This window comes from Gracilinanus agilis, chromosome 4 (genome assembly GCF_016433145.1).
Source record: "Gracilinanus agilis isolate LMUSP501 chromosome 4, AgileGrace, whole genome shotgun sequence".
NCBI classification, from domain to species: domain Eukaryota; kingdom Metazoa; phylum Chordata; class Mammalia; order Didelphimorphia; family Didelphidae; genus Gracilinanus; species Gracilinanus agilis.
This window is the reverse complement of record NC_058133.1, coordinates 207,091,857-207,113,330: the sequence shown is the minus strand read 5'-3', so window position 1 is coordinate 207,113,330 and position 21,474 is coordinate 207,091,857. Positions and strand designations below refer to the sequence as shown.

Sequence of the window (21,474 nt, the reverse complement as noted above, 5' to 3'; positions counted from 1 at the left end):
AAGAGATAGAGAACATTATGAGACGTAAAATGGGTAATTTTGATTCTATTAGGTTAAAAAGGTTTTGTACAAATAACCAATGCAATCAAGATTGGAAGGGAAACAACATATTGGGAAAGATGTTTAAAGCAAATTTCTCTGATAGAGTCCTCATTTCTCAAGCACATAGAGAACTGAGTCAGACTTATAAGAATATATGTCATTCCCAATTGCTAAATGGTTTTAAAGGATAAGAATAGGCAGTTTTCAGATGAAGAAACTAAAGCTATCTACAGTCATATGAAAAAATGTTCTAAATCACTTTTAATTAGAGAAATGCAAATTAAAACAACTCTGAGGTTCTACTTCACATGTATCAGACTGGCTAATATAAAAGGAAAATAATACATTTTTTGGAGAGTTGTGAACCAATCCATCCATTTTGTAGGTCAATTTGGGACTATGCCAAAAGGGATATAAAATTGTGCATACATTTTGAACCAGAAATACCCCCATTAGGTCTATGTCCCAAAGAAATGTTTTTTTAAAAGGGCTAGAAGTACCTATTTGCTCAAAAATATTTATAGCAGCTCTTTTTATGGTAACAAATCAGAAATTGAGATATCCACCAACTGGGGAATGGCTAACCAAATTTTGTAGTATATGATAGTACTGGAATAATACTTTAGTGTAAGAAATTAAGAACAGGATGACTTCATTTTAAAAAATTAAATGACCATACTTTCCCCTGAAAGAATAAAATCAGTTTTGATGGGTAGGTAATTCTTGGTTGTAAACCCAGGTCCCTTGCCTTCCAGAATATCATATTTCAAGCCTTCTGGTCATTCAATATGGAAGCTGCTCAATCCTATGTAATTCTGATTGGGGAGCCATGATATCTGAATTGTTTCTTTCTGGCTGCTTGCAGTACTTTTTTCTTGGCCTGGGAGCTCTTGAAATTGGCTATAACATTCCTGGGAGTTGTCATTTGGGGGGTTTATTACAGGACATGATCTGTGGATTCTTTCAATGTTTATTTTACCCTCTTGTTTCAGAATGCCAGGGCAGTTTTCTTGGATAATTTCTTGTAGTATGATGTCAAGGCTTTTCTTTGCATCATGACTTTTAGGTAGCCCAATAATTCTTATATTGTCTCTCTCAGATCTATTTTCCAGGTTATTTATTTATTCAATGAGACATTTTCTATTTTCTTCTATATTTTTCATTCTTTTGATTTCATTTTATTGTTTCTTGATGTCTCATGAAGGCATTAGCTTCTATTTGCCAAATTGTAATTTTTACAGCATGAATTTCTTCCACGACCTTTTGGTCCTCCTTTTCCATTTGGTCCATTCTTCTTTCAAGGCTTTTTTTTTTCTTCATTGGATTTTTGTGCCTCTTTTTCCAGGTCCATTTTTGCTTTTTTAGCAGTTATTTTCTTTTTCCCATTTCTCTTCAACCTGTCTAATTTTATTTTTTAATTCCTTTTTTAGTTCTTCCAGAGCCTGACACCAATTCCCATCTCTTTTTTTGAAGTTTTGCTTGTAGTTGCTTAGATCCTGTCATCCTCTATTGATTCTGTTCTTTTCTCTTTTTCCCCGATAAAAGTTTTTGAGAGTTATATGCTTTTCTATTGTTTACTCATTTTCCCAGGCTTTTAGTTTTTTTGGGAATTCTGTAAGCTCCTCTTATTGATTCTCCTCTGCTGACTTACAAGATTAAGCAGGGTTAGCTAATGTGCCCTGAGGCTAAGTCTTCAATGCATCCATCTGCTTAGGCTTGAGATTGCCCACAGATAGACTTTTTCTTTCTTTTTTTTAATTTTAAACCCTTAACTTCTGTGTATTGACTCATAGGTGGAAGAGTGGTAAGGGTAGGCAATGGGGGTCAAGTGACTTGCCCAGGGTCACACAGCTGGGAAGTGTCTGAGGCCGGATTTGAACCTAGGACCTCCCATCTCTAGGCCTGGCTCTCAATCCACTGAGCTACCCAGCTGCCCCCCCCACAGATAGACTTTTGATCCTCACCAGGGCATGGGACTTGAAGGGGTAGGTCTGAGTTGCTGTTTTGCTGATGTAGTCCCTGTACCAGGATCCTGAAATTATCCTATACCCTATGGCAGAGCCTAGAGCTATAGGTGTGTGTATGTTGGGAGGCAGAGTTGGACAGTACTCCTCTGTATGCATTTTTGCTTCCACTTCCCTCTTATCCCATGAAAATCGACTCTCTCTGCCTACCTTTCAAGTTATGGTCAGTGGGAGAACCCCATGACTCTGTCTTGCTGTTGGGTTTGGATTCCTGTCTTTTTGAAGCATTTTTAAAAATTTGTATAGAAGGGCAGAGGGGTTTTTGCTTTTGCTACTACTAAGCTGCCATCTTGACTCTGCTTCCAGAAATATATCTTGAATAAGATTTCAGAAAAAGCTGTTCCCATTAAAAATTATCACTTTGAGGGCTCAAGGGACTGAGAGCCATGTGTAGAGATGAGATGTTCAAATCTTCCGACAGAAACTTCCTAGCCCTTTGATCTTGGATAAGTCACTTTAATCCCCTTTATTACTCTTCTGCCTTGGCATCACTATACAGTATTGATTCTAAGATGGAAGGTAAGGATTTAAAATTTTTCTTTCTGTGAGAGCAAAAAGGCCTTTTATTCCATTAATAAAATAAAATTATTTAATATGGAAATGTTTTACATGATAATACAGGTATAACCCAGATTGAATTGCTTATCAGCTCTGGGAGTAGGGAGGGAAGAAGAGAGTAGGAAGGAGTACAGATTCTTTAGCAGTATGGCTCCTACACAAAAACTGACCATGTATTAGGGCTTAAAAACTTCACAACCAAATGCAGAAAAGCAGAAGTAATAAATGCATCCTTTTCAGATTCTAACACAATAAAAATGATAATCAATAAAGCTCCATGGAAACATAAGTCAAAAATTAATTGGAGACTAAATAATCTAATACTAAAAACAAAAGTAGGTCAAAAAACAAATTATGGAAACAATTATTAACTTTATTAATGAGAATGACAATGAGAAGACAACACATCAAAATTTATGGGAGATAGCCAAAGCAGTACTTAGGGGAAATTTTATATCTCTAAGCACTTACATCAGTAAAATAGAGAAAATGCAGATCAATGAATTGAGCATGCAACTAAAAAAACTAGAAAAAGAACAAATTAAAAATACTTGTTTAAAGACTAAATTGGAAATCCTAAAAATTAAAGGAGAAATTAATAAAAATCATTAGTAAGAGAACCATTGAACTAAGAAATAAAACCAGGAATTGGTTTTATGAAAAAACTAAAAAATAAATAGAGCACTGATTAATTTGATTTAAAAAAGGAAAGAAAAATCAAATAATCAGTATCAAAAATGAAAAGAGTGAACTCAATGCCAATGAAGGAGAAATTAAAGCAATTACTAGGAGCAATTTTGCCCAATAATATGCCAACAAATCTGACAACCTAAGTGAAATTGATGAATGTTTCCAAAAATACAAATTGTCCACATTAGCAAAAGAGGAAATAGAATCCTTAAATAATCCCATATCAGAAAAAGAAATTGAACAAGCCATCAATGAACTCCCAAATGAAAAATCCCCATGGCCAGATGGATACACAAGTGAATTCTATGAAATATTTAAAGAACAATTAATCCCGATACTAATCTCCAAACAAATAGTTTTCTATTTGAGAAAATAACAGAGAAAGAATCCTCCCAAATTCTTTTTACAAAACACTTATGGTACTGTTACCTAAGCCAAGAAGAACTAAAATGGAGAAAGAAAATTATAGTCCAATTTTATTAATGAATATAGATATGCAAATTAAAAATAAGATACTATCAAAGAGAATACAGCAATATATCATAAGGATCATTTACTATGACCAGACGGGATTTACACCAGGAATACAGGGCTGGCAAGACTATCAGCATAATTGACCATATTAATAACCAAACTAACAGAAATCATATGATTATCTCAATAGATGCAGAAAAAGCCTTCAACAAAATACAAGACCTATTCCTATTAAAAACACAAGAAAGCATAGGAATAAATGGATCATCCCTTAAAATGACAAAAAGTATATACCTAAAACTTTCAGCAAGTATCATCTGCAATGGGGATAAATTAGAGGCTTTCTCAATAAGATTGGAGGTGAAGCAAGGATGCCTATTATCACCACTATTATTTAATATTGTATTAGAACTGCTAGGTTTAGCAATAAGGAAAGAAAAAGAAATTGAAGGTATTAAAGTAGGCAATGAGGAAATTAAACTATCACTCTTTGCTGATGATATACTTAGAGAATCCACTAATAACTAGTTGAAATAATTAATAATTTCAGGATACAAAATTAATTCACATAAATCATCAGCATTTCTATATGTTACCCACAACGTCCAGCAGCAAGTGTTAGAAAGAGAAATTCCATTCAAAATTACTCTAAACAATATAAAATACCTGGGAATCTACTTGCCAAGGCAAACACAGGAATTATATGATCACAATTACAAAACATTTTGTACACAAATAAAATCAGATCTATGAGGATATAGAGTCTAAATGACCACTCTAGTGCAAATATTAATAATATGGAAATAGATCTTGATCAATGATACATGTAAAACCCAGTGGAACTGTATGTTGGCTATGGGAGGGAGGTGGGAGGAGGGGAGAGAAAGAACATGAGTCATGTAACCATGAAAAAATACTCTAAATTAATTAATTAAAGAAAATCTAAGAGACTAAAAAATTTAAATTAAAATAAATAAAAAATCATATCTAAACAATTGGAAGAATATTAATTGCTCATGGGTAGGCTGTTAATATAATAAAAATGATAATTCTACCTAAATTTATTTATTCAGTGCTATGCCAATCAAACTGCCAAATAATTCTTTTATAGAGCTAGAAAAAATAATAAAATTCATTTGGAAGAACAAAAGGTCAAGACTATCAAGGGAACTGCTGAAAAAAAATGTGAAGGCAGGAGGTCTAGCAGTACCAGATCTCAAACTGTACTATAAAGCAGCAATCATCAAAACAATCTGGTATTGGCTATGTAATAGAATGGTAGGTCAATGGAATAGATTAGATACATAATATATAGGAATAAATTACCTTAGTAACCTAGTGTTTGGTAAACCCAAAGATCCCACCTTTTTGGATGAGAACTCACTACTTAACAAAAACTGGTGGAAAAATTGGAAAACAGCATGGCAGAAACTAGGTATGGACCAATATCTCATACCCTATACCAAGATATGGTCCAAATGGATATATGATTTAGACATAAAGAGTGATACCATAACTAAATTAGGTGAACACAGAATAGTTTACCTGGCAGATCTTTGGAGAAGGGAAGAATTTATAACCAAACAAGAGACAAAGAGTATTATAAGATATAAAAATGACTAATTTTGATTTTATTAAATTAAAAAAGATTTTACACAAACAGAACTAATCTAATCAAGATTAGAAGGGAAAAAATGGGGAAAACTTATAAAAAGTGTCTCTGGTAAAGATCTTATTTCTCAAATTTATAATGAACTAAGTCAAATTTATAAGAATACAAGCCATTCCCCAGTTGACAAATGATCAAAGGATATGAACAAGCAATTTTCAGAAGAAGAAATCAAAGTCATTAATAATCATATAAAAATGTTCTAAATCACTCTTGATTAGAAAAATGCAAACTAAAACAGCACTGTGGTACCATGTCACCCTATCAGATTGGCCAATATGGCAGTAAAGGAAAACAGTAAATATTGGAGGAGATGTGACAAATTTGAGATACTAATACATTGTTGGTGGAGTTGTGAAATGATCCAACCATTGTGGAGGACAATTTGGAATTTTACTCAAAGGGCTATAAAAGAATGGATACCCTTGATCCAATAATGTTACTACTAAGTCTGTATCCTGAAGAGATAATAAAAAAGGAGAAAGGACTATGGGGATCCAGATATGAATTAATCTGCAAAGTATTATTGATGTATTCAAATACTGGCTATCATAACCAATGTACTCATGTTACAAACTTATGGTTGTATTTCTCATGATTGATTACTTAATCCTTGTAACAAAAGTTTAACTCTGCTCTTATGGTATTCTGACCACTCCTTAAGTCTACAGTTCAAAGGTCAATTGGACCTCTGGGAGGGGCGATGAGTCCCAAATTATGGTAGTCTCCACCTCTTTGATCTTGTGGTTGTTAATTGAACCAATGTTTAATTCTCTGCTGTGTCACATATTCATTAACTACATCCCATTCCTTGATTCTGCAAAAAAAACTGGGTCCTGGTAGCCCGCTCTCTTTTTCTATCATCAGTGGAGCACGCACACTGAATCCCATGCTGCTGAACCTTTTATCCTCATGTTTTTCTTTCTTTCTCATGTTCTTTCTCTCTTAATCCCTTCACCCATTTCCCCTCAGCCTCCAGCTTCTCTTCTGAGGTGCTCACCCATGAAGGTAATATTTTGTGGCTGCTGGCAGCTACAAGGACCTACTTGTCCAAAAATATTTATAGCTGTTCTTTTTGTGTTGGCAAAGAATTGGAAATTGAGGAGGTGTCCATCCATTGGGGAATGATTGAACAAATTGTGGTACAGGTTGATAATGGAATGCTATTGTCCTATGAGAAATGAAAAGCAAAATGATTTCAGAAAAAGCTGGAAAGATCTGTGAGAACTGATGCAGAGAGAAATAAGCAGACCTGGGAGAACTGGGACACAGTAACAGTAATATTAGACAATGATTATCTGTGAAAACTTGGCTACTCTCAGCAATGCAGTGATCTGGGACAATCCTGAAAGATTTCTGATGGGGAATGCTATCCATCTCCAGAGAAAGAACTGTCGGAATCACCTTTCTCATCAGTGTATTTATGGTTTTATTTTGGGGTTTTGGTTAGGTGTGACTTTGCTCTTATGACAATGACCTATACAGAAGTGTGTTTTGCATTACAATAAAAATGAAAAAAAAAAGGAAGAGAGAGAGAAATAGTCATGTACTACGATATGGATCATATAACATTGGAAAACTTATATGGAAATTTATTAAAGGGAAATTTATTAAATGGAAAAGAATGCTACCCACATTCAGAGGAAAAACTATAGGAGTAGAAACACAGAAGAAAAACAACTGCTTGAACACATGGGTTGATGGAGACATGATTTGGGATGTAGACTCGCAACGACCACCCTAGTGCAACTATCAATAATATGGAAATAGGTCTTGATTGATGACACATGTAAAAACCAGTGGAAATGTGTGTCAGCTTGGAGTAGTGGAGTTGGGGGGTGGTGGAGGGGAGAGTAAGAACATGAATCATGTAACCATGGAAAAACTTTCTAAAAAATAAAATTTCTAATAACACATTTCTGAAAGGAAAATTATTTGTTAAAATAAAAAAATTAATAAAATAAAATATTTTTTAAAATATGACTTATTTCATCTTTATTTTGTCCTTTCAAATTATCTTGTGGGTAAGTTAAATAATGTATGGAATATGAGTACAGTAGCACAGGAATATAATACACGAATAAATAAGCATACACATATTGTAGGTACACCCTCAAAAACGTTTCCCTGACAGGGCTGCTCTGACGAAAGGGTTATTGTCAGAGAAACAAAGGCTGTATTGTTAGAGTCCTCTCCAGGAGCTGGAGAAGGTTAAGAGCAATGGAGCATTTAAGTTTGGGAATCTGTCCATCAGAAACAAGATCCTTCTCCTTAAGAACAAAGGCAGTGCCCCCTGGGAAGGAATAGGGAAGAATGTTTTAATGAACCCCGAGGTAGGACTGAAAGGAGCCAAAATGACCAGCTAAAGCTGGAGGAGGGGTAAGGAGGTGGGAGGGAGACAGCTTTTCTAACTCCTAAGGTTTTGCCAGCTTGCATTTCATTTACACTCTGATGGGCTGAAGTCATTCTTCAAGACACCTGTAGTATTTAAGATTTTGCTTTGGGATTCTGAGAACCCTGCCCACAGGCAAATGCAAACTCCAGGACAAATGCCTGCAGAAACCTTAGCCCCTAGGGGAAGCTAATGCTGCCAGGGAGAAGTCTATCCACATCCCTAGACTTGGATTTCATCCTATACCTGGCACTAGTCACAGCCAACTTGGCCTTCAGGTCCACTTCAAATGGTTTCTTCTGTTATCTTATTCTTCGCCTTTCTTATTCCAGCTTTATTCACCATTGCAAAGAGGCAAGCCAGTTCATCACACTCCTCATTCAAAGGTCCTAAGACTTTCTTCCACTTGTATTAATTTGTGTTAATATCCTTTGTTTGGAACAGCTACTTCCCTCTGTCCCACCCAACCAGTCTCTTCCTCTTCTGCTGGATAATGTACTTCCTCTCTGAAATCTTCTGGGGACTCTAAATATTGCTCCAACCTCCCAGACCATACTTATTTCACACTGGTCCCCTTCCTTGATTTTTGAGTCCAGACAAAATGGAATATTAGTTATCACCCCATCTTAGCTGGCTACCTTCCTACTCCCCTTGCCTGGACTATAGTCCTTCCTCATCTCTGCAGGTCAAAATCCTTCCTTTCCATCAAGTACCACCCTAGGGTCATAAAATCTTCCCCAATTCTCTCAATGAAAATGTTCTTTCCCCTCTCAAATTCTCCTGAGACCCTCTGTCTGGATCTTTCCTTTACCTGCATAATATTCTGCCTTATATTATATTTACTCAAAAGTATGTGTGTGAATACCTTAATATCCCTTCCTCCCATTCCTCTTTTAGAAATACTAAATCTTTTTTTTTTCCAGACTTACCATTAGGATACTGAGGGGGAAAAATTCCTAACATTAAAGGGAGGAGGAAGAGGGAGTGTTGCAACATGTATGTATGTTTTGCATTCTCTCTTCCTCCAAGTAGGCCAATGGCAGGGGTTGCCATTGTTCATTTTTGAATCTCAAATCTAAGAGTATGCGTCTGGGCACATTTGGTCCATGCCCCAAAATGCTTATGATCCCAAGAATATCCCAAGCAAAACAAAAATCCCAAGAAAAAAATCCCAAGCAGGAAATAAATGTTGAGTTGAACTGAATTCAATTCTCCTATCACCCTTCAAGGAGTTGGGGTCCTGAATAGAGTGGACTTGGAGTCTTCTGGTTAGATACTTAGAAGCTATATGGTCCTAGGCAAGTCATCATTAATTTTTCTCTTGCCTTATCTATGAAATGAAGATGAAGACAACAGCCATTTCACTGGATTGTTGTGACCAAAGTATGTAAAGTGTAAAGATTATGTACATTTGTATATAAATGCTTTGCAAAATAAAAGCTTATCAATATCATTTAATCTGTTTATTATTTAATACTAGAGTTTAGTTATTTCACCTGTTGCTTGAAGCCTGAGTAAGGATCTGAATATGTTATACATACAGTTTTTATCATCTATTCTTATTAATTTGCATGTATTACACTTCTTTCCTTAGACTGATAGGTCCCTAAGAGGAAAGACTTTCTTTATAACAGTGATGGCGAACCTTTTAGAGACTGTTGCCATGCCTCTCCTCCTGCCCTCTCAAGAGACCAAGTGTCATGCCCTGCCCCCCCACTGAGTACCAAGTGCACTCCCCCACCTTACCCCACACAGGGGAGGGAGAGAATGCATTGGGCTGCTGGGCAGAAGGGCAGGTGAAATGAAAAATGTCTTCAGTGCAAATGAAGATGGGTGGAACAGCTATGCCAGAGTCCCTCTGCCTTTCTAGTAATGAACTCTTGGGGGGAAGGGGTAGGTGAGGCATGTGTGCCATCTTTGTCATGCATGTCATAGATTCATCATCACTGCTGTATAACATGAAGAGATTTCAGGGGTGTCCCCTGAATCTGAAGGGCAAAAAACCTAGTTCTTTATTTTCACTAACCTTGAACTGTTTTCTTCAATTATGAATGTAGGCAACAAACCACGGTAATATTAGATTTCACTAGCCTGCCAAGGGGGCAGAGGGAGGGATTCATCCCTTTGCTCTTTGTCAACCTACCTGTAAACAATCAGTGCACTGATGAAGGGAGAGGAGAAGCTAAAATGGAGACACCTGGTCTAGACCCTGGAACCCTAACCCTCCTTGCCACTGGAACTCTGTAGTAAGGGAAGTGAAAGAATTGATCAATCATTGATAGCAAACAATGAAGTTTAAGAACTGGAGACAATAAAAGGAAGGCAAGAATAGACAGTTGGGGATCCCTAGAGGGTGTAAGAATTTAAAATTTAGGTTTTATGCTAAATATGAGAATTCTAAAGTAATACTGTAGTTACCTATTTAAAAATATTACAGCTTAAGTCAAAATTACTTTTAGCAACTTTATTTACAAAGAGTAAAAGTGGAAAAATGTAGATAAAGAGCAGAAAGTATTGCCTAGCTACAAAATACACTGAGTTTAATCCTAATGTCTCCAAACCACAAATACGAATCCAAAAGTGAATCTCACCAGAATCCAAAGTCCTAATTAGGAAGCCAAAATCCAAAGAGCCAGGAGACGCTAAAGAATCTGCTGAGAATCTTCAGTGTATGTGAGGCTGACTGCCAAAAATATCACCAGAACTCATGTTAAAGGGAGTGTCCCACCAAAGTGCCAACAGCACAGAGGATCTCCTCACTGAAGAACCAAGGAAGGAATCACTCCACTCACCACTGCAGGATCCAAGGAAAGAGTCTCCTCCTCCAGTCAGGCTTACTGACTGCAGAGTCCCCAAAGATAAACTCCAAAGGAGAAGAAGTTCAAAGGAGAAATTCCTTGGACAGGAAGTTCAGCACTTTTTATAGTCCTTTTTCCATGTCACTTTTTGTTCCTTCTCCACTTTATGGGAACCAATTGCAGTCTTTCAATTTGCCTAGCACTGCCCAGGGGTAGGGCAGTGGCTTATGGAGCTGTCACCCACTCTAGCAAGTGACCTGAGAACTCTCATACTTAGTGACTGGTAAGGTATTAAGTAGGGGTACTTAAGTTTTTGATTGATTAACTTAAAAGTTGCTGATTGATAGACAAAGAGAGTTTGATTCACTCTTCACAAGGGAAATGATAGAAATGCTGAAGACAGAAAGAATCCAGGCTTTAGAAACTAGGAATATCCCAGTATCATCTAGTGCAGGGGTCGGCAACCTTTTTGGTTGTGAGAGCCATAAACACCACATTTTTTAAAATGTAATTTCGTGAGAGCTCAAAAGAGCCAGATATGGCTTGAGAGCCATACATTGCTGACCCCTGATCTAGTTCCTTTCATCATGTCATCATATATGGAGTGGGTTTACTTTGAAGCAGGCTAGCTAAGACTAGTTATATTAGGAAATAACTCAGTTATGAGTGTGGAACATACTAAACATTTTTTAAAAAATTATTTCAGTGTTTTTGTATAAAATCCTGAGTCTCAGTTGAATAAAACTTAACCAGGCTTACTTTTTTAGAAGATGATCAAGTTCAGAGAGAGGCTGGAATTTCTTGAAACTAAGATTAGAGGGAATGCACTTTTGTTATCCAAAGGAGGTAGCCCTTGGTCTTGGGTTACACTGTGGACTAGAGCTTCATTTTCTAGGAAGATAACATCTTAAGGGTTTACCTTCCAACATTAACATTTCAAAACATTAAACCTGAACTTTATAAGTCTACTTTTATCTCACAATGGAATTTGTCTTTTTCTCAAAAGTACTATAAAATTGTAAGGCTTGTAGCAGACAGATTTTCTAAGCTAAGAGAAAACTACCCCCAACACACCCTCCTTCCCTCAAATCCAAGGATTCTTAACTTGAGATCTATGTTTACTTGTTTTTCTAAAAATATTTTAATATGCGTTGATGTACAATGAAATAAGCAGAACTAGGAGAACAGTATACACAGAGACTGTAACATTGTGGAATGACCAAATGTGATTGACTTTGCTACTAACAGCAATGCAATGATCCAGAAAAATTCTGAGGGACTTACAAGAAAGAATACTATCCACATTTAGGGAAAGAACTGGGAGTAGAAATCCAGAAGAAAACATGTGACTTATCACTTGTTTATATGGGTATATGATTTGGAGTTTGGTTTTAAAGGATTGCTCTTTCACAAAAATGAATAATATGGAAATGGGTTTGAGTGATAATATATATGCATATATATATACATATACAAAGATATATATTTGTAACCTAGTGAAATATAGGGTTAGAGTGTCAACTCTGGGAAGTAGGAGGGATGAGGGGAGAGAGAAAACATGAGTGATGTAACTATGGAAAAAAATAATAAAAATATTTTGATAATGCCTTCACACTCCCATCTATTTTACTTTATTAATTTAAGAATATTATTCTTGGGAACTTCTGGGCTAAGATGGCCACAGTGTAGAAGCAAGGGTCTTCTCCTCACAACCAGCCAATATAAAGTTCCTCAAAAGGACAAAAATCAAAATCAGATGAGCGAAGGGGTTCTACCATAGGGCGCAGTCTTGAAGGTAGGCAGGATGTGGGCATTTCCATGCTATAAGGGGATAAAATTATACCTATCAAAGCACAAGCTGATCACCCCTCTCCCACTCCACCTACTTCTCCAGAGTCAGAGTGAGTGCTGGGGCAATCTCTAGGTTCTCAGGGGCTGCCTGAGGGCACCACAGACTTACTCCTGAGAGCAGCAAGACTTGGGACCTGAGGAGGCTAAGGGATGTGGAGCTTGGGCACAGAGATAGGGCAGAGAGGGGCTGCCCACAGCAGACACAGTGGAGACAGGAAAAAATAGCCTCAGGGCAAAAACCACTCTGTAGCTCAATACACAGAGAGCCTGCCATCCTCACTCAGACTTCTGACTGGGAAGGGAAGAAAAAACTAACACAGCAATGGCCACCAACACCCAAGAACTACTATCTACAACTACCCCCCCCCAAATAAGAAAAAGCCACTGACCCTGGATAACTTCTATAGAGAAAAACAGCAGACCACAGAGGCTACAGCAGAGAGTGACAAATAAGCAAACACATCCCAAAATGGAAACTAGTCACAAGCTCTTGAGGAACTGAAAAAGGAATTCAAGAACCAAGTAAGAAAGATAGAAGAAACTTGGTAAGAAAAGTGGAAAATAGTTAAAAAATAACAGTTTAAAAGAAAAAATCCCCCATTCAGAAAAAGAAACACAGAAATCACATGGAGTAATAAATTAGAGACCAGAATTGACCTGCTGGAAGCCATGTAAAGCAGGATAGACCAAACCAAAAAGGAAAATCAAAAGATCATAGCTGAAAACCAGTCTTTATTTATTTATATTTATTTATTTTTTAAAACCCTTACCTTCCATCTTGGAGTCAATACTGTGTATTGGCTCCAAAGCAGAAGAATGGTAAGGGTTAGGCAATGGGGGTTAAGTGAATTGCTCAGGGTCACACAGCTGGGAAGTGTCTGAGGCCATATTTGAATCTAGGACTTCCCGTCTCTAGGCTTGGCTCTCAATCCACTGAGCTACCCTGCTGACCCCGAAAACCAGACTTTAAAGACTAGAATTGGGCAAATAGAAGCTAATGATTTCATAAGACAGCAAGAATTAATAAAGTGAAGTCAAAAGAATGACAAAATAGAAGGAAACATGAAATATCTCATTGAGAAGATGACAGATCTGGAGAATAGATCTAGGAGAGACAATATGAGAATCATTGGTCTACCAAAAAACCTGGGGAAAAAAAATAGAAGCCTTGACATCATACTACAAGAAATTATCCAAGAAAACTGCCCTGATATTCTTGAACAAGAGGGCAAAATAGACATTGAAAGAGTCTATAGATCACCCTCTACATTAAATCCTTAAAAGATAACCTCCAGAAATGTAATTGCCAAATTCAAGAGCGTCCAAGCTAAGGAGAAAATATTTCAAGAAGCCAGAAAGAGACAATTCAGATATCAAGGAGCCTAAGTCAACATTACACAGGATCTGGCAGCTTCCACACTGAAGGACGACAAGGCTTAGAATGTGATATTCAGAAGGTCAAGAGAATTGAGTCTATAACCCAGGATCACCTACCCATCAAAACTGACTATATACTTCCAGGGAAAAGTATGGTGTTATGTTGATAAATAACAGATATTTTGGGGAAGCAGATAATTATGCCAGGACCAGTAACCTCCAAGTCACAGACACTGACTGATAGGCTTCAGTGAGAAAGGAGGGGGTTAGACACTCATGACTCTCAATCCCCTCCCCCCAAGCAGTTGAGGTTTCAGTTGGAAAATGGAGACAATCTGAGGTACTTCTAGCAAGGTCTGTTGAGGCTGAATTCTAATGATGTTCCCCTTTTCTTTAACTTATATTCCTCACAGGTCTGATAGAGGAATAAGTAGAAGCTAGTTGTCTAAATGTTGAGGTCTGAGATCTGATCTTCTTAAAATTGGCAGCTGAGAGGATTCAAGCTAGGATGGTAACTATGAGCTGTGAGTATCCCCAAATAATTCCCAGGCACAGATATAGTAGGTAAAACTTATATTAAGAAGGAAAATGAAAAGCTAGAGGGAGTAATTAGGTTTTAAATAAGGAAAAGGTGACCCTGATCTGTTAGGTTGAAGCTGCCCTTCCCCCCCACAGGAGGGGGTGAAGGGCACTGGACTAAACTGGCTCTCTTGTTGATAGTGAATATATCTAATCACTAAATAATTGTTGTATTGATGTTGGTAAGGACTAATCCTCTTAAGCAGGCTAAATCCTGTGTAAAAACCACGATGGCTTTGCCACAATGGCATTCAGGTGAACCCCCCAAGTCAGGAGCAGTAAGCAGTGATCCACTCACCTCAACCCCCAGAAAGCAACTGTCTAAACCCTTCTCAACTGTCCCCTCACCCAAAGTTCTCCGGGGGGGGTCCCCTGGAATTCTGGGTGAGGCTGACCCTGTATTTTGCAGGGATTCCATGCTGCAATCTCTACATAACAATGGGCATTTAGCAAAATAGAGGATTTCCAAGTATTTCTAAAGAAAAGACCAAAACTAAATGGAGAATTTGATGTCCAAATCCAAAATTCAAGAGAACCATGAAAAGGTAAACAAGAAAGAGGGGGAAAAATTATTTTTAAGGGCTTTAGTAAGGTGAAATTGTTCATATTCCTATATGGAAAAAGGATATTTGTAACTCTTAAAAACTGTTTTCACTATTATAGTAGACAAAAGAATTATTCAAAGGCAGAGGTTGGGGTACTAAGTGGTTTAAAATGATATATAAAAAAAGAAGGTGGGGTGGTGGGAATAGAAGATGACACCAAGAGAAACTTGAAGGAAGAAGGAAAAATAGGATAATTTATACCACATAAAGAGGCACATGGGAGGGAGAGGGAAAGAATACTATTATAAAAAGGAAATAAAGAGAGTGGTAACAGGTAATATTTAAACCTTACTCTCAATGGAATAAATTCTGAGAAGGAAGAGCAGATAGATCTATTGGGGTATAGAATTCTATCTTACCCTACAGGGAAGCTGAGAGGGGAAAACCAAGGGGAGGGAGAGGGGTAGGTAGTAGTAAAAGGGAAGGCAAGGGAGGAGGAAGGGAATTTAATAGACCTTAAAGAAAAATACGAGGGAAATAAGAAGGGAGGGGGTGGGAAGGAAAGTAAAATAAAGGTGGAGAATAGGGGGACTGATTAAAAGCATAACACTGGTGTAGAAGGAAATAGTGAAAGAGAAAAATGCAAGACTAGGGGAGGAAATCAAAATGATGGGAAATATAGAGGTGGCAATCATAACTATGAATGTGAATGGGATGAACTCACCCATAAAATGGAATCAGATAGCAGAGTGGATTAGAAACCAAAATCTTACCATATGTTGTCTACAAAAAACACACATAAGATAGGTAGACACACATAGGGTAAAGGTAAGAGGCTGGAGCAAAATTTATTGGCATCAACTGAGAAAAAGAAGGCAAGAGTTGCAATCATAATATCTGACAAAGTCAAAGTAAAAATAGATCTTATTAAAAGAGATAGGGAAGGTAATTACATTCCGATAAAAAGCAGTATTGACATTGAAGAAATAGCAGTACTCAACATGTATGCATGGTATACCAAATGGTATAGCATCCAGATTTTTAAAGGAGAAACTATTGGAGCTTAAGGAGGAAATAGATAGTAAAACTATACTAGTGGGGGACCTGAACCTTCCTCTATAAGGTCTGGATAAATCAAACCAAAAAATAAATAAGAAAGAGGAAAGAAATGTGAATGAAATCCTAGAAAAATTAAAGTTAATAGATATATGAAGAAAAATAAATAGGGACAAAAAGGAATACACCTTCTTCTCAGCAGCACATGGTACATTCACAAAGATTTACCATGTACTAGGGCATAAAAACATTGCAAACAAATGCAAAAAAGCAGAAATAATAAATGCAACATTTCCAGATCATAATGCAATAAAAATTATAATAAGTAAGGATACATGGAGAGGTAAATAAAAAATTAATTGGAAATTAAATAATATGATTCTCCAAAATTGGTTGGTTAAAGAAAAAATCATAGAAACAATAATTTCAATGAAGAGAATGACAATGAGGAGTCATCATATCAAAACTTATGGGATGCAGTCAAAGCAGTGCTCAGGGGAAAATTTGTATCCCTGAGTGCATATATCAACAAATCAGAGAGGGAAGAGGTCAATGAATTAGGCATGCAAATTTAAAAAGTAGAAAGAGAACAAATTAAAAATCCCCAGATAAAAATTAAATTGGAAATCCTAAAAATCAAAGGAGAAATTAAGAACATTGAAAGTAAAAGAATTATTGAATTAATAAATAAGACTAGGAGCTGATACTTAAAAAAAAACAAATAAAATAGGCAAAGTAATGGTTAGTCTAATTAAAAAAAAGAAAGAAGAAAAATCAAATTTTGCCCAATTACATGGCAATACATATGGCAATCTAGGTGAAATGGATGAATATTTACAAAAATATAAATTGCCTAGATTAATAGAAGAGGAAATAGAATACTTAAATAATCCCATATCAGAAAAAGAAATTGAACAAGCTATCAAAGAACTCCCTAAGAAAAAATCCTCAGGGCCAGATGTATTCACAAGTAAATTCTATCAAACATTTAAAGAACAACTAATCCTAATACTATACAAACTATTTGACAAAATAAGCGAAAAAGTTTTACCAAATTCCTCTTATGACACAAATATGGTACTGATCCCAAAGCCAGGCGGACTAAAAACAGAGAAAGAAAACTACAGAACAATCTCCTTAATGCACATAGATGCAAAAATCTTAAACAGAATACTAGCAAAAAGACCAGCAAATGATCATTAGAATTATCCACTATGATCAGATGGGATTTTTACCAGGAATGCAAGGACGGTTTCATATTAGGAAAACCACCCACATAATTAGCCATATCAACAACCAAACCAACAGGAATCACATGATCATCTTGATAGATGCAGAAAAAGCCTTTGACAAAATACAAGACTTATTCCTATTGAAAACAGAGGAAAATATAGGAATAAATGGGCCTTTCCTAAAAATAATAAACAATATACATCTAAAGCCATCATTAAGTATCATCCGCAATGGGGATAAATTAAAAACCTTCCCAATAAGTTAAGGAGTGAAGCAAGGATGCCCATTATCATCTCTATTATTTAACATTGTACTAGAAACACTAGCAGTAGCAATTAGAGAAGAAAAAGAAATTGAAGGGATTAAGATAGTCAATGAGGAGACTGTACTATCACTCTTTGCAGATGATATGATGGTCTACTTAAAAAATCCTAGAGAATCAACTAAAAAGCTAGTGGAAATAATCAACAACTTTAGCAAAGTTGTAGGATACAGAATAAACTCACATAAATCATCAGCATTTCTATATTTCCAACAACTCAGCAGCAAGAGTTAGAAAGAGAAATTCCATTTAAAATCACCCTAAACAATATAAAATATTTAGGAATCTATTTGCCAAGACAAACACAGGAATTATATGAACACAACTACAAAACACTTTCTACACAATTAAAACTAGATCTAAACAATTGGAAAAACATTAATTGCTCATGAGTAGGACTAGCTAACATAATACAAATGACAATCCTACCCAAACTAATTTACTTATTCAGTGTCATACCTATCAAGCTACCAAGAAACTTTTTTTATTGAATTAGAAAAAATTATAACAAAGTTCATTTGGAAGAACAAAAGATCAGGAATATCCAAGGAAATAATGAAAAAAAATGTGAAAGATGGGGGCATAGCAGTACCAGATCTTAAACTGTACTATAAAACTATGGTCATCAAAACAATATGGTACTGGCTAAAAGACGGAAGGGAGAATCAGTGGAATAGGCTTGGAGTAAATGCCCTCAGCAAGATAGTATATGATAAACCCAAAGATCCCGGTTTTTGGGACAAGAACCCACTATCTGAAAAAAACTGCTGGAAAAATTGAAAAACAGTATGGGAGAGATTAGGTTTAGATCAACATCTCACACCCTATACCAAGATAAATTCAGAATGGTTGAATGACTTGAATATGAAGAAGGAAACTATAAGTAAATTAGGTAAACACAGAATGGTATACTTGTCAGAACTATGGGAAAGGAAAGATTTAAAACCAAGCAAGAATTAGAAAAAATTACCAAATATAAAATAAATAATTTTGATTACATTAAATTAAAAAGCTTTTGTACAAACAAAAGCAATGCAACCAAAATCAGAAGGGAAACAACTGGGGAAAAATCTTTATAAGAAAAACTCTGACAGAGGTTTAATTACTCAAATCTGCAAGGAGCTAAATCAATTGTATAAAAAAATCAAGCCATTCTCCAAATGATAAATGGGCAAGGGACATAAATAGGCAATTTTCAGATAAAAAAATCAAAACTATCAATAAGCACATGAAAAAGTGTTCTAAATCTCTTTTAATCAGAGAAATGCAAATCAAAACTCTGAGGTACCATCTCACACCTAGCAGATTGACTAAAATGACAGCAAAGGAAAGTATTAAATTTTGGAGGGGATATAGCAAAATTGGAACACTAATGCATTGCTGGTGGAGTTGTGAATTGATCCAACCATTCTGGATGGCAATTTGGAATTATGCCCAAAGGACTTTAAATGACTTCCTGTCCTTTGATCTAGCCATACCATTGCTGGATTTATACCCCAAAGAGATAATAAGGAAAAATACATGTACAAAAATATTCATAGCCACACTCTTTGTGGTGGCAAAAAATTGGAAAATGAGGGGATGTCCTTCAATTGAGCTGAACAAATCGTGGTATCTGTTGGTGAGGGAATACTATTGTGCTCAAAGGAATAACGAACTGGAGGAATTCCATGTGAACTGGAATGACCTCCAGCAATTGATGCAAAGTGAAAGGAGCAGAACCAGGAGAACATTGTACACAGAGATGGATACACTGTGGTACAATCCAATGTAATGAACTTCTCTACTAGCAGCAATGCAATGATCTAGGACAACTCTGAGGGACTTATGAGAAAGAAAACTATCCACATTCAGAGGAAGAACTCTCGGAGGAGAAACATAGAAGAAAAACAACTGCTTGATCACATGGGTTGATGGGGATATGATTGGGGATGTAAACTCTAAATGATTACCCTAATGCAAATATTAATAATATGAAAATAGGTCTTGATCAGTGATATTTGTAAAACTCAGTTGAATTGCATGTTGGCTATGGGAAGGGGGAGGGCAGAGGGGAGGGCAAGAACATAAATCATGTAACCATGGAAAATATTCTAAATTAATTAATTAAATTTTTAAAAATTAAAAAAATAAAAATAAAATATTATTCTTAGAAGGTGTTCACAGGTTTCACCAGACTGCCCCTACTCTAAGCAAATCTATGCTTGGAATTTAATTCATAAATCTGTTTCTGACAGATGTACCAAAATCAAAAGGTATTTAGTTTTTCTTTCAGATGAGGAAGAAACTAGGCATATTCAGCCTGGAGAAGACTGAGGGTGGTTGGAGGGGAAAAGGAGAAATAATAGTTTGTATCTTTAAGTATTCAGCAAGGTTATCATGTAAGAGAGCGTTTAGATTTAGTTTCTTTGGCCCTAGAGGAAACAGTGCAAAAAAAAAAAAAAGTACATTTAAAAGTGGGATAGGCTGCTTTTAGGGGGTGGTGGATACCTCTGTCCTTGAAAGTTTTCCAGCAGAGACTGGATGAGACCTCATCAAATATTATTATAGCCATGTATGCATAAATTGGTGGCTGTTGAGATCCCTTCCAACTCTCAAATACTAGGATTCTATAACTCATCTCTAAAGCTTTTCCTGCTATTATCAAAGCAATACCTCTGATTAGTACTGAGGGGAATTATCCCAAACCTAACCTTGAAAGAGGCCTGCAGTTCCCACCCCCCTGATTAAGAGAGTCTAGAGATTTGGATAAAGATTCAATAAACATTGGTTAAGCAGCCAGAGTCCAGTATTCAGGACTATGTGCTAAATGGGTTACAAAGAAAAGGGCTCTGGCCCCCAGGAAGCTTGAAATCTTGAAGGATATAGGAAGGCAAAGGCCTCTCATCCCAAGTCTGAGTGTCTTTCCTCTTTCTCTCCTTCCAGGGTATGGGTATTTATTGCTGTCTAGGAAGTGAGGAAAAGGAGGGACGTGGGGTGGGACTGGGTTCTTTCAGATAGCAGCTATTCAGAACTTTGAGGGCACAATGTTCTGGAAGATCCTGCAAGTCTTGGAGGTTGAGGATGAGGAAAATGGTTGAGGAAAAACAGAAAAAGGCAGGGAACATTCTATGTTTTTCATTCTCTTGATTTTCAGACTCTTTCTGAGCATGTCAGGGCAGCTCTGACTTCTCACATTCGGACATCCTCATGCTGCTAGCCCTGACACAGGCTACTCACATTATCCGTCCCCCATCCCCACCCCAACCCTGCCACCGACCCCACAGTTGATCCTTCTCAGGTCTGGTTCTCACCCTGCAAAAGGCTCTGGGAGCTACGTAGGAGAGAACTTGAGGAAGAGTCTGATAACCGGGTACCACCTGCACTGGAGCGGGAAGAAGAGGAGAACCTAGGGTGTAAGGGGGTCCCCGGAAGAAGGCAGGCTGCTGCCGGGAGGAGGGATGCTGAGATGAAGGGCCAAGTCGCAGTTCAAGCATTCCTGGGTCTAGAGATTCCCCTTTTGGATCTCCTTACCTGATTCCACCCAAATTGATGTTGGTTAACATCTTGGTAGAGTAGGAGTACAGCAGCCCCGAAGTGATAGCCGAGACCAGGAGCAAAAGCCAGAACACAGTCGAGTTTGTCACCTGCATCCTACCGACCTAGAGTTCCATCGCGCTGCCTTCCTGCACTGCGTTCTCCTGGGATTGGCCTCAGATTTAAGGAGTAGCCAGTATAAGGTGGGCAGGGAGGAGAGGAATTCCTGTGCTGACCTCTACTCCCCGCCCCCTTCTCAGCTCTTCCCTAGTCCTCCTCTCCTCACCACAATGTCCTTTCCCCTTCTCCCCGACCCCCACCTCAGGGAGTTAGACTTTTGGGAAAGGG

The 21,474-nt window shown here is 37.0% G+C and overlaps 1 protein-coding gene across 1 annotated transcript in view; it reads right to left on the bottom strand.

Moving 5' to 3' along the window:
• ST6GALNAC2 (ST6 N-acetylgalactosaminide alpha-2,6-sialyltransferase 2) overlaps positions 1 to 21,242 on the bottom strand; it is a 58,200-nt gene extending 36,958 nt beyond the window's left edge. Inside the window, 1 exon segment of the mRNA XM_044673700.1 lies at positions 21,124 to 21,242. Coding sequence (XP_044529635.1) covers positions 21,124 to 21,242 — 119 coding nt within the window.
• Positions 21,243 to 21,474: the final 232 nt, after the last annotated feature.